Source organism: Tenebrio molitor, chromosome 5 (assembly GCF_963966145.1).
Source record: "Tenebrio molitor chromosome 5, icTenMoli1.1, whole genome shotgun sequence".
In the NCBI taxonomy this organism is placed as follows: domain Eukaryota; kingdom Metazoa; phylum Arthropoda; class Insecta; order Coleoptera; family Tenebrionidae; genus Tenebrio; species Tenebrio molitor.
In genome coordinates, this window is record NC_091050.1 from 12,447,360 (window position 1) to 12,464,362 (window position 17,003).

The 17,003-nt window shown below is 40.5% G+C and overlaps 1 protein-coding gene across 6 annotated transcripts in view; it reads right to left on the minus strand.

The window, feature by feature from the left end:
• LOC138130224 (growth factor receptor-bound protein 14-like) overlaps nt 1–17,003 on the minus strand; it is a 101,894-nt gene that overhangs the window by 66,426 nt on the left and 18,465 nt on the right. For 5 of the 6 annotated variants that reach the window (XM_069046657.1, XM_069046653.1, XM_069046652.1 and 2 more), the window contains exons 2-3: nt 6,836–6,963; nt 6,624–6,783 (exon numbers count right to left, since the gene is read on the minus strand). In XM_069046657.1, coding sequence (XP_068902758.1) covers nt 6,624–6,783; nt 6,836–6,963 — 288 coding nt within the window. Of the gene's footprint in view, nt 1–6,623; nt 6,784–6,835; nt 6,964–12,199; nt 12,341–17,003 lie in introns of those variants that run through there. The other variant, XM_069046654.1, reaches the window with a different exon arrangement.

Genomic DNA, 17,003 nt, shown 5'->3' on the forward strand with positions numbered 1-17,003 from the left:
GGGGGGCGCAGATCGAATATTTACGCTTGGGAAAAAATAGAACCGTCGAAATTCGGCCAAACACGCCCATTATCTGGAGCGCACTTGGTTATCTGAGCAGTCGACAATTAAGCCGAATGAAACAAACAAATATTGTTGTAGTGCGTGGCGTTAAAAACACACGACGAATAGATAAAAATGATCAAGAGCCGCCTCCCAAACAAACAAACAACAGAACCATAACGAACGCGAAAAAAATTCCGGAGGCGTTTGTCCTCTCGATATTTTCACCTGACGCGTCCGGAGTTCGTTTCACTCCGGAGGCGTCGACGCCGTGTTTGTTCGATTCCGAAAAGCACAGCCAAAACACCGGGGTCAAGGGGAGGGCGGCGGCGCCCACCTCGCGCCGCGACGGGAGGTCAGCGACAAAACAAGATAAATCTTGTGCGTGTTTCTTTTCGATTCGTTAATTTCACAGTCCGGAGCGCTCGACGCCGCCACCTTGAGCGGAAGCGACAGCGAATTTGAATCGACCTTCGACACACGCGGGGGTGGATCGATTATTATTAATTCATGATTGGCGTTCCGAACGCAACGGGGTGGATCGGATGCGACTTGCGAAAATTTATCGGAGACAATAAATTTTTTTAATTTATTGGGAATTGTAGATCGCTTAAAAATAGACCGGCTTCTCCTTATTAATGGAGTCGCAGAAACCTTGAGATCTCCACCAAATAAAAAGAGACTCACGAAACAAATATTTAATTTGATAAACTCTTTTGTACACATCACTGTTCAAATAAAACAGATTTTTTAGGATAACAAGGAGTAATATGGACAAACATTCTATTAATAGTAGCAGATTCCAGGTAACGATTACGACTTCACTTTAAATGGAAATTGCTGCAAAACAACGTCGTTCATGTCACAGTCAGCCAAAAATTATCTTTACAACTCGTATCACATTTCCAAAAAAAATTGTGTTAAACGCATGACCCAGTAATTTTACTACAGAGATAAGATCCATCTGTGTGTGTCAGCTGTAGTTATTTTGATTTACAGATTCGTACAACGTGGTGAATAAAGTTGGCACTGTTGACCTTCAAAAACAGGAAATTTTATTTATCAGTTCCGAAGAGTGAGTATTTTTAGAGAGATTTTCGAAACGTGAAGGTTCACAGTTGCTCGATTTCCTTCAAGCATCTTTCGTCACCGAAACGGTGATAAATTTCGATTTTGGAGATTGTTTACGTCGGAAAAAATCATTTCATCTTGCTATTTTCGACAATCACGAGTGACAACGCATTATCGAACAACTGTATAAGTGACATCAAAAAAAAAGTTGCGCACACAAAATTTATTAATACGTGGACTGAAGTGGTCGATAAGAAAAACCTGTTAAATTTTTAATGGTCGTGTTGTGCAGCACAATGCTGAGACCCATTAAAATAATCGACACAATCACCCGACGTCGATTTAATTGCGATTTTACGCAAATTATCTGTATAATTACGAAACAATCGGCAAGAATGCGACGGAATCCCAACGATTTCAAAAAGTATTCGCAATAGTTAGTCCGACTTCCGCTCGGAGAAAATTACATTAGGGGGGTTACAAAAGCATGACGAAGTGGCGATAATTAACGGAACGCCCTTGACTGGTGGAGGCTTTCGGAATCTTCGTTTAAAAAAAAATCACAAAACGTTCCCGTCCAGCTGAGACTCCACGTGCGTGTTTTTGCCTAAATGACATTTAACATTATTCAGTTAAACGAAGCATGAAGCCGTATCATAATTGGTCGCAATAAGTAAATAAGTTGTTTGTTCCGTAAACGAATTTCCTGTTATTAAATATTCGATTTAATTAAGGGGACGACGGAAGGATTTTCTTTTCGTCGGATGGTCTATTTGCGTCGTCGCACTCCCCTAATCGCGTTATCGCCGGCCAATGTGTTTGTTATTCAGTAAACAGTAAACATTTCCACCTAATGAGGGAACTGTTTTGTCCCGTTTCTATTTACCGAAGAGCGTGTTTTAGGCACACGCGCCCCGTAAAACGAACCGAACAATGGCCGAGTGATTCAAATGACGTCTGCGGGAGCGGAGGTCGAGAGGTGTAAACAGTTCGTCGACGACGCCGCCGCCGATTTTGATTACGGCCGAAACCCACGCCACCCACGGAGGCGCCCGTCGACACGTTCGTCTTGTAGTTCCTTCCGCGATGTACGACTGCAGCTGCCGCCACCCACTCCATCCTCGCCCTATCGGAAGCTCGCCGCCCCACCGATTCGATTTTTCAGGCCGACGGATTTATACGGCAGGATTCCGGAATTTTCCGGTGCCCGTGCGACTTGCTTGTTTACGGCGATTCCCGACAACTAATTCGAAAATAATCGACTCGACCGCCAACCAGAAAATACAGGTTCGCTAAATTGGACACCACGAACAACATTTTCTGACCAGAAAGAAATCAATAAAAGACATCACAAAAAAAAAATTACAGATCGGTAGTAGACAAGTCTTTCTTAACTTGCAGGAAAACATTGGCTTAAATTATTATTTTGTTAGTTTATTTTAGCAACACCAGAGTAAACTTCGCAGTGTACTATCTGTCTTCCACAAAAAAAAAAATACAACTGGCATAATTAAGCCTTTTTCAATGTTAATTTCTTGGTTATCCGGTGGCTTTGTCTTAATTTATTTTCCGCATACAAAAGAAATGATACAGTTATGAATGCAAATAGACCAATACTTGCGGTAATAACATCTGTGCACATTTTTTTCCACGATCAAATACGTTGTTGTCGTGTTAATAATTTACAGCGTTACTGTCACAGATAAAGAACATAATGAAAACAAACAAATGTTCAAGGACGAAGAAAAAGTAACAACTACAATTAAGGTTACCTGAAAGAGCAGCAGAAGAAATGTACGTTCGCACTTCCTTGAGAAGAATTTAAAGGAAATTTTTCACAATTTACATAAAATAATAAGTGTTGGTAATGACGTACTTTCATGATTATGAATTTATATGGAATAAACCTTCTCATACTAAATTATGAATAATTCAAAAGTTTATTGTAGTTTGACGGTTGATTGTTAAATAAATGAATAAAATACGAAAACAGACGTGTTTATTATTACCTTTTTTGTCCCTCTTCCTATTTCTTTTATACCGGAGGTCGCTTTACCGTTTGATTAACGTAACAAATTTTATCATTTTGAAAATTTGCTCATTGTAAATGTTTTACAATAATTAACCTCATATAATGCTGACCAATCACAAAAAATACGACCCGATACACCAATAGAAAGTTGTAAACAACTTCCTAACACCGAAAAGAAAAGCACGGTGGTACAGTTAATTTCAAAATTATAGAGTACAGCTAATTTTCTACAGTGTGAAATGCACTTACATTTTTTTGTCAATGATCAATGTCAATTTTGACAAACAAAATGCCTAATTTAACCGAAAACGGAAAAGTGCGGAAGGGCGGTATTAAACATTGCGAAGAGCACCGTACAGACAATATTATGGTGTTCTAAAATATCAGCGACGTTTTAGGTTGTCAAACTTATCTAACCTATATAAAAACTATGACGTTCAAATTTTAAAAAGGCATTTTTACATATGGAAAAAACTGTAATAAATCGACCTTGATTTTTCAGGTGTACTCTATAATTTTGAAATTAACTGTACATTTCTTACCGCAATGTGACTGATCGTTACAGAATTTGACGTTTTTAATAAAATTGCCAAAAATTTTACGTCCAACTAAACGTGTTTCTACAGGGTGAGTCGGGACGAACGGCCGAATCTCCATGGGTGTATTCACACGTGTAAAATAAAACTCATGTTCTTATCCGATTTTCATTTGTTTTCAACTTATAGCGTAATTAAAAATTTTATCTAGCGTTCTACTTGTATAAAAATTTTCGCTTGTTTTTACATTAAAAACATTTTGTAATCAAAGTATGCCATGTTTGAGGCTAAAAAGCATTTGGCTGGTTGAAAAATGAAGTGTACAAAGTACAAGTGAACACTCGGGAAGCACTAATTCGACGTATTAAGAATACTGCAGCCAAGAAAAGCATCAAGCAAGTAGAGCAGAACAAGCGCCCTTCGTAGGCGAAGCAGAAAGTGTTTGGAGGTCAACGGCGGTATTTTTTAACATTTCATAAAAGAACGTGCTTATTAAGGCAATGTTAATATTTGCAATTTTGTTTATTTCTTATTACGCTATAACTTGAAAGTCGGATAAGAACATAAGTTTATTTTACATTATTTTCACCTGTGAATACACTCACCCTGTATAATCTATTCGTATAATTCTCCAGTGGAAATTTTTTTAATTTTTTAATATTCGCATCAGTTGCAGGAGGGCAATTAAACTCAAAATTTTTTTTTAGAAAAAGAACCCTCCTGCTAAAGCGCTCGCCTCTTTTCGTCAATTTGTTCTCGTTTAATTGCCAAGCGACCAATTGCTCATATTAAAATCATAAAATCTTTCCGGCAGGACTCGGGCTCTCGGGCAGCGACGCATAAAATCATTACATTTTATTTCGCAACCTGACCAAGTTTTCCAAAAATCCTAGAATCATCTTTTCATCATTTCGAGAAATTTATATTTCGATTGGGTCCTTGTCCGATTCGACAGCACCAGATTATGATCTTTAGGGTTAGCTCGAGGGCAGACGTAGGTACGTCAAAAACTCCCGGAACATCCAACATTCCGGAGAAAATTTACAAGCCTTGAAGTCAGACATGTTAAGATCTGTTATGGAAAATGCCGCAGAAAGAGGGTCTGCTTGCGAAGCGGAAAATAGGGGTCCTTACGTGACATCACTTTCTAAACTGACATTCTCTAAAAAATCCATTTTCTGTACTTTTTGCTGTTATAATTAAATTAACAAACAAAAAATGTGTTTGACTTTTAAATGGTAAGGCAACTTATTTCTGACGTTTCAAATTGAGACATTCCAAAATCTGAAAGCCACATCGCGTCCTTTACAAGGTTCCAATTATGGACACCAGATTTATTGGCTTGAAAAATAAATGAGTCGATAAATATCATTTCTATTTAATTTTTTCATGGGTCAGTGACAAATCCGGAATTCTCCGGTAACCGTACCAAATTTGTTTACTCCGTTTTTCGAATAATAACTCAAACTGGACGGACGCATGTATGTACAAACAGTAATTTGGTAGCTTTACACATTTTTTCTAGTACATCCAATTACGTATCAAAAACAATTTGTCCCAGTCACGTGAACAAACAGGTGCCGTTAACATTTACAGAATTTAATTTGATTCCGAAATATTTTCGAAGCGTCAGTCAACCTATCGCCACTAGAAAAATCCGACAGCAAATTTTCCGCTTTCCGATAATAAGCAATTTGTTTACCGCGATTTTCCCAGCAACAACACGAGAAAAACAACTCTCGAACACTTTCCCGGAAGAGCGTTTCCCAGGATAGCGCAATTAAAGCGGATAGCGACCGGAATCAAAGTGTTAGAATAAATATAAAAGGAGGATGAGAGTTTTATAACGGGAATAAAATGGAGGCGGGATCCAGGACGAATCCTGAAATGAAATATCGTTTAAAGTGATGTTTATCCTTATAAATGGACCACTTTTACTTTTGCTCCTTTTACATCTGATGAAGAGCAAAAGCGAAATGTAGTTCGTTCGTTTTTGCACGGTCGAGTTTCGTTTCTGGTTTTTTCAATTGGCGTCCGCCGCTTTAATTCGGAATTTTATGCAAACAACATTCACCCACCGCCTTTTTTTGTTTAATTTAAATAGCATAAATAAATAGCGGAGCCAAGTTGGCCGAGCTAACAGGACCCGAAAGTGAAAAGCGAAAACATCGTCACCGTCGAAAACACGTTTCCTGTTTGCCGTTTCGTTCGGTCCTCCTCGGCGAAGTTCTTCGACGGACTGCTTGGAACGTGCTCCTCGGCAACATTCCTCTTTCCGATGGGATCCGTGTGCGACGCATTTCTTAAGCGGCGGCGTGTGCGTTCCGATCGATTGTTGGCATTTTACGGCCGTGCCATTGCAATTACCATTCCCAATAAAAGACAGATCGGCTCCATAATTCGCCAATAAGAAATCATGACAAATCGATTTTCGCACAAAGGAGAACTCCACATCGCCGGTATCATGTTGTCCGCCGTCTGCTGCGATCTTAAGAGGTGTTTTAATTCGTGACGTCGCCATACCATTCTGCAGAGGTTAATGAGCTTCTCGATGTAGTAAACGAGTTGCGATTATGCGAGCAAGTCGTCCATCAACGAACGTTCGCGTTGTTCGCTCGAGGAGCATCCCGAGCACTGGGAAAAAACTTCCATCAGCCCGGCCCGATCCCGAAGGATGATCCAATTACGGCGCGGAAACGACGGGATTCATCCACGACCCTCCCCGGTTCTGGCGGCGGCGGAGAATTACATCTGGGGGCAGTGACACCGCCGACCTCCGTCATTTTTTCGGCCTGATGGTCATTGGGGTCTTTATTTTTGGGCGGCCCGCATAAATAACAGAGTTGTTTGTCGTCGTTTGACGTAGGTCGTGTTTACCACGGACCGGTTCTCGCGCAAACAAGAAGCACGGTGCATCTTCGGAGTTATTTTAATCGACTCACCCAAGCCGTACTCCTGCCAGTGCTCCACTATGCTCCAGTTCACGCTCTTGGACACTCTGTTCTTGAGGGCCAGCAGCTGGCAGAGGTCGCTGGCGCACAGGTTCCTCTCGACGATGACGGTCTGGAAGCTGCCGTCGTCGTTGTAGAAGACTATCTCCTCCTGGAATCAGAATGATGTCAAGAGTGTCCTGTCGAGACACCTCCAAAATCACCTCTTTTTCGTTGGTTGCGTTGTCCTTGTCCTCCGAGACCGTCTGGTAGTCGAGGAAGTTCTCGTTGAGGCGTTCGTAGCCCGACGTTTCGGCGCACACACACTTCATCCTCGGGAAACGGCACCAATCTGGAACAACAAATTTAATATGAAACTTGGGATTGCAGTTCTCAGTTCGGACTAACTGGAAGCGATTTGCGAGCGAGACAAGTTTCGGCAGAAAAAGAACCAATCGTTCGTAATATTCCCCAAACATATCTCTACTTTATTAGTCTTTCGGAGGGCTTGATTTAAAATGAAAGCAAAACTTTCGGAGGAAAGTTACAGACGGGGAACGGAAAACACTTCACATAAATATTCTCGAAGGGCCATTTATCACGAAATTTTCGAACCGACAATTCTGTTCCTCTCGACCGTGGAAAAATTTCTAAACAATCTTCACACACAAGATGTACTATCAGAAAGTGTGTCACTATCAGATTCATCGATGCACCATGGTACCCCGACCCACTATATTGTATATCATTTATAAATTCGCCGATAACGACTTTTTTTACTCGAAGGTTATCGCAAATCCCGAAAAAAACAATCTCTTTTTGTGTTTCCGATAAAAATGCTTGACGTCATAGTGACGTAAAAGGTCAAATAGTGGAAAAAGACAAATACAACTACACAAGGTCCCGTAAGTGGAAGAGAACTCTTCCAAGAAATCAAAATTCGAGGTATCGAAAACCTCAATTTTGGTAAGATAGCGAAAACCACGAAAAATTGAATATTTAGCAACAAAATGTTAAAGAAAAATCCAATTTTTATTTTCAACACGGTTACAATTTTTGTATTTTTTTTTTTTTGGAAACAATCTGGACAATTTATTTTCTATGAACCCTCATCTAGATCTCGTCAATTCATGCAATACCGATCTGCAACAATTGAAATGTTGGACCGATCACGATTTCTCAATTTTTTTCATTTGGCAATATATATATATATAAGCGATTATTCGATGCCGAATTTACGCTACTCCTATGGTGGAGTTTTTCGATTCTGTTTTTCCTGCGGTGAATCACTCCGCCTTGTTCTTCTCTCTTGTTATCATTAGATTCTGCCTTGCTCCCTGGCTGCTCGTATGTTTTTTTCCCAGCTCTTCCTATCTTGAATCTTGTTTCTCCAGTCCTCTATTCCTATCCTTCTAATGTCCTCGTGTATCTGGTCTTCCCACCTTATCCTTGGTCTGCCTCTTGGTCTTCCTTCTACTGGTCTCCAATTTAGGGTTTTTCTTAGTATGTGTTGTGTATCCCTCCTTTGTACGTGTCCGAACCACCGTAGCCTTTGTGCTTTCACAAATCCTACAATATCTTCTCCCTCGATTATGTCCCTTATTTCATGATTCATTAGTATCCTGTATTCCCCTTCTTCTGTTCTTCTTGGCCCTGCAATTTTTCTGAGTACCTTTCTTTCAAATATCCCGAGGTTCTCTTCGTCTGTATTAGTGAGTCGCATTGTTTCCGCTGCATAAGTCGCTACAGGTCTAATTGCTGCCTTATAGATTTTTATCTTTGTTGCTCTGCTAATGTGATGGTCCGTTAGGTATCTTTGATATTTCCAGTAAGCCTTGTTCGCTGCTTGTATTCGCTCTTTGATTTCGGCGCTTCGTTCATTTTTTTCGTTCACGTTCACTCCCAGGTATTTAAAATTTTCTACTTTTTTAAACGTGTAACTCCCTAGGTTTGTTTCTTTAATATGGTCTGTCTTTCTTCTCGAGATTATCATGTATTTAGTCTTATCTTGGTTGAGTTGTAGACCTCTTTTTTCTGTTTCTGTAACTAGCTTTTGCAGCGCCGCTCCCAGGCTCTTTTTATCTCTTGTTATAAGTGCTATGTCATCTGCGTAAGCTATTACTTGAGTTGCACTCACCGTAATAGCTCTGTCCAGTCCTGCAGCCTTTATTGCACCGTCGAGTGCGATGTTGAAGAGCGTTGTGGACAGTGCGTCTCCTTGCCTGACTCCTCTTTCTATGTTTATTTCGTTTGTTACACCCTCTGTTGTAGATATTCTTGCTTTTGAGTTGTCCATCGTCATTTTCGTTAGTTTGATTAGTTTCTCCGGTATTTTCATTTGTTGCATTTGCTCTACTAGACTGCGCCTGTTTATGTTGTCGAAGGCTTGTTTGAAGTCTATAAATAATATATGTAACTCTATGTCGTATTCGTAGCTCTTCTCTATTATTTGTGACATAACGTGTATTGCGTCTATGGTTGATTTGCCTTTTCTGAATCCATTCTGATATTCTCCTAGTTTTGTTTCTGTGTGTTCTGCCAGTCTCTTCCTGATAATCGATGTTAGTATTTTGTATGTTGTGTTGAGTAACATGATTCCTCTGTAGTTGTTACATTGTGTAGGATCTCCTTTCTTAAGTAGTGGAATGAGTAGTCCTGTTCTCCATTCTTCTGGCATTGTCTCGCTCTGCCATACCGCCACTAGTATTCTATAAACTCTGCTTAGCAGTTCGTGCCCTCCTTGCTTGATTAATTCATTACTAATTTGGTCCGGCCCTGCTGCTTTCTTTGTCTTAAGCTGTGCGATGATCTCCATGTATTCGTCATAAGACGGCGCGTCGTCCTCGTTGTTACTGTCTTCCATTTCCACTTTTTCTTTTTTTCTCCCTGTAATTTCTTTTTCTTCCCTAAAAAGTTCCGTGTAATATGTTTCCCATCTTTTGTTACCTATTCTTTGTGTCTTTTTACTCGTCGAGTTCCAGTGTTTTATCAGTTTATACAGTTTCCTGCTGTCCCTATTGTTGACTTCCACCTCCTGCATAAGCTCCCCAATCCAACTTTCTTTTTTGTGTTTGCAATATTTGGTCGCCTCTTTTCTTTTTTCTTTGTAGTTCTCTAAGTCTTTTAGGTTTCCCGTCTTTAACCATCTGTTTCTGGCTTGGTTCTTCGCCTCCGTTCTTTTTTCGCACTCCTCGTCGAACCATTCCTTTCTTTTTCTTGTTGTTCTTCGTCCAAGCACTGTTTCTGCCGTGTCTATTATGCTTTCTTTTAGGTTCTTCCACTCTTCATCGATGTCTACTTCTTCTTCTCGTGTTTCTAATTTTTTTCTCATCTCTTTTTTGTACTCATCGTTGTGTCTCGTGTGGTTTAGTTTCTCTACGTCCCATCCATTTTTCCTACTGCCTCCTGTTTGTTTGACCACCTTCGCCCTCATTTTGGCGACAACCAAGAGATGGTCTGAGTCGACATTTGCCCCTCTGTATGTCCTAACATCTTGTATTATTCTTTTCCACTTTTTGGAGATTAGCATGTGGTCTATTTGGTTTCCCTCTGTCCCCCCTGGAATCATCCATGTTATCTTGTGCTCTCTTTTATGTCTGTATTGCGTGCTAACAATGAATGTGTTTGTTGCTGCCGCTAGGTCGCAAATCTTCGCTCCGTTGTCGTTAGTGGTGTCGTGGATTGTCTCTTTCCCTGCTACACCTTCATTGCGTTCCTCCTTCCCTATCTTCGCATTGAAGTCCCCCACTATCATTAAGATGTCGTTTCTTTTTACTTTCTCACATACTTTTTCCAGTTTGTCGTAAAATTTAGTTTTTTCTTCTTCCTTGCTATTCTCTGTTGGCGCATAAGCGTTTATTATTGTTATGTTTGCTTGCTTGTTTTCGATTCTGATCCACGATATTCTTCCATCCACCGCTTCATATTGCATTATCTTGTTTCTTATCCCCCCTCCTACTAAAAATGCTGTTCCGTTCTTCCCTTGCTTTTTCTCCCCAGCGTAATATAGTGTGTAGTTGGTTTTGTCTATCTTTCCCTTTCCTGACCATCTTGTTTCCTGTATTGCTAGTATTTCGATTTTGTATCTTCTCATTTCTCTCGCTGTTTCGGACATCTTCCCTGGCGGTAACATTGTTCTTACGTTCCATGTGCCCAGTCTGATGGTTTTCTTATTCATTTTCCCCTTTTTATTCGGTTTTTTTGCTCGTTTGCCCGAGTTTGTCGGTTCAGATTGTTCCTCACGTTCCGTTTGCGTCGTCCTTTCCTTTTGCCTTGTCGTCTTTGTTGTGCCTCCTGTGTCGCTTCTCAGTTTTTTGGAGCCTTAATTTCTCCTACTTTCATGAGTTTTTGCTCCTTTTTGTTCCATTTCCAGCTCCTACCGTCAATTTCCACTCCCTGATACTTTACTCTTACTGTGGCTCCCTTAATTCTTTCTTTCTTGGCGAAGTCTCTGATCTTTTTCTGAATCTCTCTCTCCGTTAATGTTAATGCGGAATCAATGTAAATCTCTTTTCCTCTAAGTTTTCCTTTTGTCTTTAGGACCATTAATTTTTCATTCCAATTATTCATTTCCACGTTATACCTATCTTGCCCTATCTTGTACACCTTCTTTACTTTCACGTTTAGGCTCAACTCTTTGTTTATCTTTTTTTCCATTGTGTTTCTCAGTAGCTCTTCGTCTTCTGTTTCCATCCGCATTCCTGTCACTATCAAGTTGTTGCGTATCTTGTCCTTTTCGAGTTTTTCTATCTTTTCTTCTGTTTTCGTGATCTTTTCTTCCAGGTCCAGCTTTTCCTTCTCCCAGTTCACCTGCATGGTTCTTACATCCTCTCTGAGGCTCTTCATTTCTTTGTTGTTTTGACTGATGTCGTTTCTCATTTCCTTTACTTCTCTGCTCAACTCCAGCAGTATTTGCTTGATTTCCTCCATGTTTCGGTCCTCTGTTTTTTCTTGTTTTAGCTGTGTTCTGCCCACTTGGGTACCTCCTCGGAATAGTTTCTGTTCTGTTTCTGGTGAAGAGTCGTGATCCGGTTTGTTTCTTTTGTTATTATTCATTAACTTAACTCGATTACACTTTAACCCGTCTGTATTCTGTGTTGCCTACTGGTTTTGTTTATCTTCGTTTTTGCAGACTTTTCTTACCGCGGAGCGATAAGCGCCTCCTTATCGCGGAGCGATAACAGCCTCCTCCGTTTCTGTCTCTCTGTGAGTCGGCTCTTTTTTCCACGATGTTCTAATTTATATGGCTTCTTTTGACTTGCGACTTACGGTTTTTGGTTCTGCGGTGTATCTTGGTCTTCTCCTGACCAGTTACCTGGTTTATTCTTCGTGAGTAACTTGTTTTCCTCGTAAAATCACGGAGCGGTGCACACTCATCCACTCTGTACTACGACCTCATTTGGCAATACGCTCCAGAAAAATGTGCCATAGTCACAAATCATGTCAATTTTCCTATTTTTTTTTATTACGAATCTGGCCCCATTATCCAGACTCGTACGAGAGCAGTCAACAATTGACAGACACTAAAAAATTTCTGAGGATCTTGTTGTCGAGTTCTCTCTCGAGTACTTTCCCGCCACAATACTCACAAATATTTTTCAACATTTTGGAAAACATCGAATGTCAATTTCTGTTAGCAGAGCACTTGACACGACACAGAAAACTCTCAAAAAATGTTATCGTCTCTAGTGACAATACGCCGACTCTCGTGAGGAGCTTTCGCCATATCGCCGCACTGAAACTAAACTGAATTTGATATTCAGATCATCACTCTTCACCATTTATCAATTTGGTGCTTGCGAAACGCAGCGATTTTTTTGGCCGCTGATTATTATTTATAGAATAGATAATGTTACGTTACTAGAAAAACAATAAGAAAGCGTTGCATAAAAATGCGATAAGGCCAGCAACGAGAGCACAATCACAAAGAGCGAGTACGCTTTTTGAAAATTTTACAACTCGGGACACTTTGCCACCTCTTCCGTAATCTCGCAGATTTGCCGATAAGAAATCTGATAATCGATAACGATCACGCCGGAGTTAAGCGGCGAACGTGATTTACCTTGAAGTTTCGTTCCGATATTTTGCCGCGGGAAGATGAGATTTCGGATTTGGTCCAGTTCCAAGACCTTCGCGAAAATGACACGCAAATGGGGTATTAATCACGGTTCAAACTCCAGTTTCCAAAATATGCTCGTCGTAAATATTGACAACCACCGACCGTGACCGTTAATTTCGTCAAAATCTGAGAAACAACGAGTTTATCTGGGCCTTAATGGTTAATTAGTGAACAATTCGAATAGATAATGAGACCGGCCCTGAAATTTACTCTTTTTTTAATCGGTTGTTATTGAGTCGTCCCACCATCTCGGGCCAATTGTGATGACTAATGCGATTGTCACTACTTCTTATTCGTACATGGACATGGGGCGTAAAATCGAAAAATTCGAGTATCTGTGACGTTAGCCGCGAATCAAAGGCTATCACGCGGAAAAAGAAACGAACAAAACGCCACCATTACCGCGAATCGGTGGTAAAACCATCAAAAACATAAAGACATGGATTTGAGATAGCTCTTTCGACTAACCGAATTAACAAACATGTCCTTTTAAGTGGCGACGCATTCTCAGCGTGGAGGTCCTGTAAAAGGATCGATTTCAATCAAGACGCACCAAATTCACAGAAAACGACTGTTTCCCCAACCGATCCAATCCGAACCGGTTTTGCCGCATCTCGAATTGATCGATGGCTCTCCGGGTCGTAATTAAATTAAGTAAAAAATGGAAACAGCTCTAAATTATGCAATTATGTCTTTAACACCTGTTCTTGCATTAATCCCGGCGATTTATCACCCGATTATGGGCACGTCCGTGGCTTCTCGGAGCGCGCGTTCGCGAATCACTTCCAATTAGAAAGTTTTTCATTTTGCAAGAAGACAACGAAAATAATGTCAAAACGTCCTCGTAAATAACACGAACAAAACACAAACACGACAACATCATGCATTGACAGTGATGAATTGGTACGTTATTTCATCACCATAACTGCTACGTGCAAAATTTTTGCGACATTCCACGGCGCAATTTCAAAGGACCCACCCCGAATAAAGGACGACGATGATGAATTTCCGGACCTGCTGCGACGATCTCTCCGCTTTTGGCAAACATCTCAATCTGGCGGCGATTTCGAGTCCGCAAAGTGAACTCCCGCAGATTAGATACAGTTTAATTGGTTCGGCACAATTTAAAATTAATCCACGTTTTCACGACTAATCCTCCGATTCACGATTCACTTTTCCCGCTAAATTACATCCGGTTTAAAGCATCTATCTTGACATTTCCTGGAATTTTATCGCCGTGTCACGACGACAACGTCCAAAATAGATACAAGTGTAATAACGATGCCTGTTTAATAGTTATTTACGAACCAAGTGCGGGAAGACGATATTCCCGCATGAGCGCATTTTTTAAAGCACGAGCGAGTGCCTTTAATTAATGCGCGAATGAACGGAAGATGTCTTCACACAAGTGGTTCATACAATATTTTTTGTACGAAAATTAAATTAAATTTTTTTGTTTTAATACATTAAACATAAAGGAACATAAAACCAAGTAGGCAGTGATCTTTGGTTATTGGAAACAATTGCTTCACTTGATATTTCAATTTTTACAATAATTTGTGAATTTTGTAGGAACAATTTTCAACGATTATAAATTTTTCCGTAATTTTTTAATGGAGGAAAACCCAGGGAAGTTGTATTTTATGAACTAAATTTTATTATTATCAATTTTTTTTTGACGGGCCAGTGTTTTTTGCAATTTTTTACATTCGAGTCGACCGGGAAGCACTCGTTTCGGAGCGAGCGTTGGATGTTGGAAGCGTTGCTTTCAAGGCTATGAGTACAAAATAGTTATTAGTATATCAAGGCCGCGAAATCACTCTTTAACGTACCGAGAGAAAAATTGTCGCCGAGGCGCTTGCGGCCGAGGCAAACAATCTCGAGGATGTTAAAGGATTTCGCGGCCAAGGTGTACACATTTGGAAACTCTGCTTTGTATCAAATATTAAAATGACGTTTACTTTAACGGCCGTCGCTAAAAGCAACGACCGCGAAATTGAATTTCGCAGCCTGTTTTCGTTTCGCGTACGGTTGCACAAAAAATATCTTTTGGTCTTGTTGCATCGAGTAGTAACGCTCTAGTTCTGTGGGGTGTGATTCCGCCTGGTAAAAATCGAAACGTCGAGATTTGCACAGGATTATGATTGGAGAAAAATAAAATAAATATGACTAATAGTGTTTTTTGGGGGGCAGGAGAACGAGTTTCATTTCCGTTCAATTTCGTAGATTATAATCTGTAGAAAAAGTGTTAGTTGGTTACCTCCGTCGTGGAGTCCAGATGGCAACGATCCAAATTAAAAGAAAACAAAGAAACGACAAGTAAAAAAACCGACATAGATGGAGATAAGTTCTCGCCTTTCCATTTTTAATCCGTATTACACCAATTAGCGATAAGGACGATTGTTTACCGGTGAAAAAAAACCGAATCGATACTCGACTTGTCGATTGGTAGAGATAAGGCAGAGAAATTCCTCGAAGAGCCACATCCAAAATCGGTTAATTGCATCGTCGCCGGGTTCAACAAACGGCTGAGCATCCGAACCGTATTTTTTCCCCTGGGTGGCATTTCCCTTTCGGAGTGACCCCGCGACGTCCGCGATCCTTTGTCGGCGTTCCTCAAACGGCCCCTCCGTCTAGCGATGCGAACTGCCCAACAGAAATAGATTCGTGGAATCCAATTTCCAGGAAGATGGGTCGCGAAAAAACCATCTCGAGGAACACGCACCGCTCCGTGACGCCCCCGGTCTGTTGTCCTCGTCATGTGCGGCGGTTTGCGCGTCTTGCGCCACGCTCGGAGTTAACGAGTTTCTTCCTCCGGGTCTCCGGAGGTCACAACCGATGTACGAAGCAGCCGACATGAATGGGGCACCGTTACGTGCATTGTTTACGGGTGTTTCGCCGGTAAACACGTCCATTATCTGCGTTATCGCGAGGGAGGGCTTGGGGGGCCACTATCGCCCGTCGATCCGTTCCGGGAACCTTATCTGGCCAGATGTGGGGGGGCGGCGTTCACGGGGGAATTCATGAGCAACCCCCACGCGAAAAATAACAACGCGACGAGAAAATGGAAAGTGGAAGTTAATTAATTTTGGCCTTTTATTATGCAATACCTGACCTTTATAAATATTTCGCTCACAACTAATTACGTTTTCAAAAACAACGCCTTCAAAGAACCCCCAAAACTGAACTCCGTTAATTACGACGGGGGAGCTGATAAAGTGCTAATAAGGATTCATCCGTCCTGCGAGTTTTTCCTCTCGACAGAATAACGAATTTCTTGCAAATTTTTCGAATTAATTCGGCGAGCCGGATTTTTTTTAACGAGTTCGAAAAATCCTCGACACAAACACCGAAAAAATCTAAGCGGCAGCGACAGCCGGTTGACGTCGCCTTCAAAAAAAAATATTTTACATTTTTATTGAATAAATTAGTTTTCTGTTTTAGCCGGCGAGGTCTTCGCATTTATTAATGAAGATGTTCGAACGGTTCCGAATAGACAACCCCATTTATTCAAGTCACAACAGATTTTTTTTTCTACTTTGACAGTATCCCCCACTTGACAGGAAATTGTTGATCACAACTGATATTTGTCAAACGTCAAATTACTCTGTGGTTACGAAACGTGACTTCCTGGAAGACCTCGAAACTACGCAAATAACTCTGTTATAAAAAGGAGATAAAAATAAATAAAAAAAATTGCTACAGAAGTAAATTGTACACCTATGATTTCCTGAACTCGTTAACCGTCCAAATACTCGTATGTATATGCAAATTCTTAGAACGTGGGAAAATTAAGTTTAAAAATGGAAAAATATTCAATAAAATTAAAATAAATCCATGGAATGACACAGCAACGCATAGTTAAAATAGCAAAAAGAAAGAATCCCAAACCCCAGAGAGAACACCGAAGAAAAGAATAGAATGTTGGAACTTCACTATCTCCAGACAACCAAATGGAAAAAAAGACTGAAACTACAAGAAGAAATTAGAATGTTGACAATCCATTATTAGTTGCAAAGAGAAATCGTTTCTCCAAAAAACATTTTCAGAATCTTCACCATAAAAGTGATTTCTTCATTGACAGTTATGTATTTCCAAAAACCTAAAAACCTTCTCTGATACAAATAGAGGTGTTGGATTTTCTCATGGGCTATATGAGTCATATCTGCGCAAACGACGAACATCGGTTTCAAGTAGTCTCTTAAACGCAAAAAATAGCCTGTAGAGGAAACTGATGCAAATGAAAGTCCACATCTTTACCAAATATACAAGGT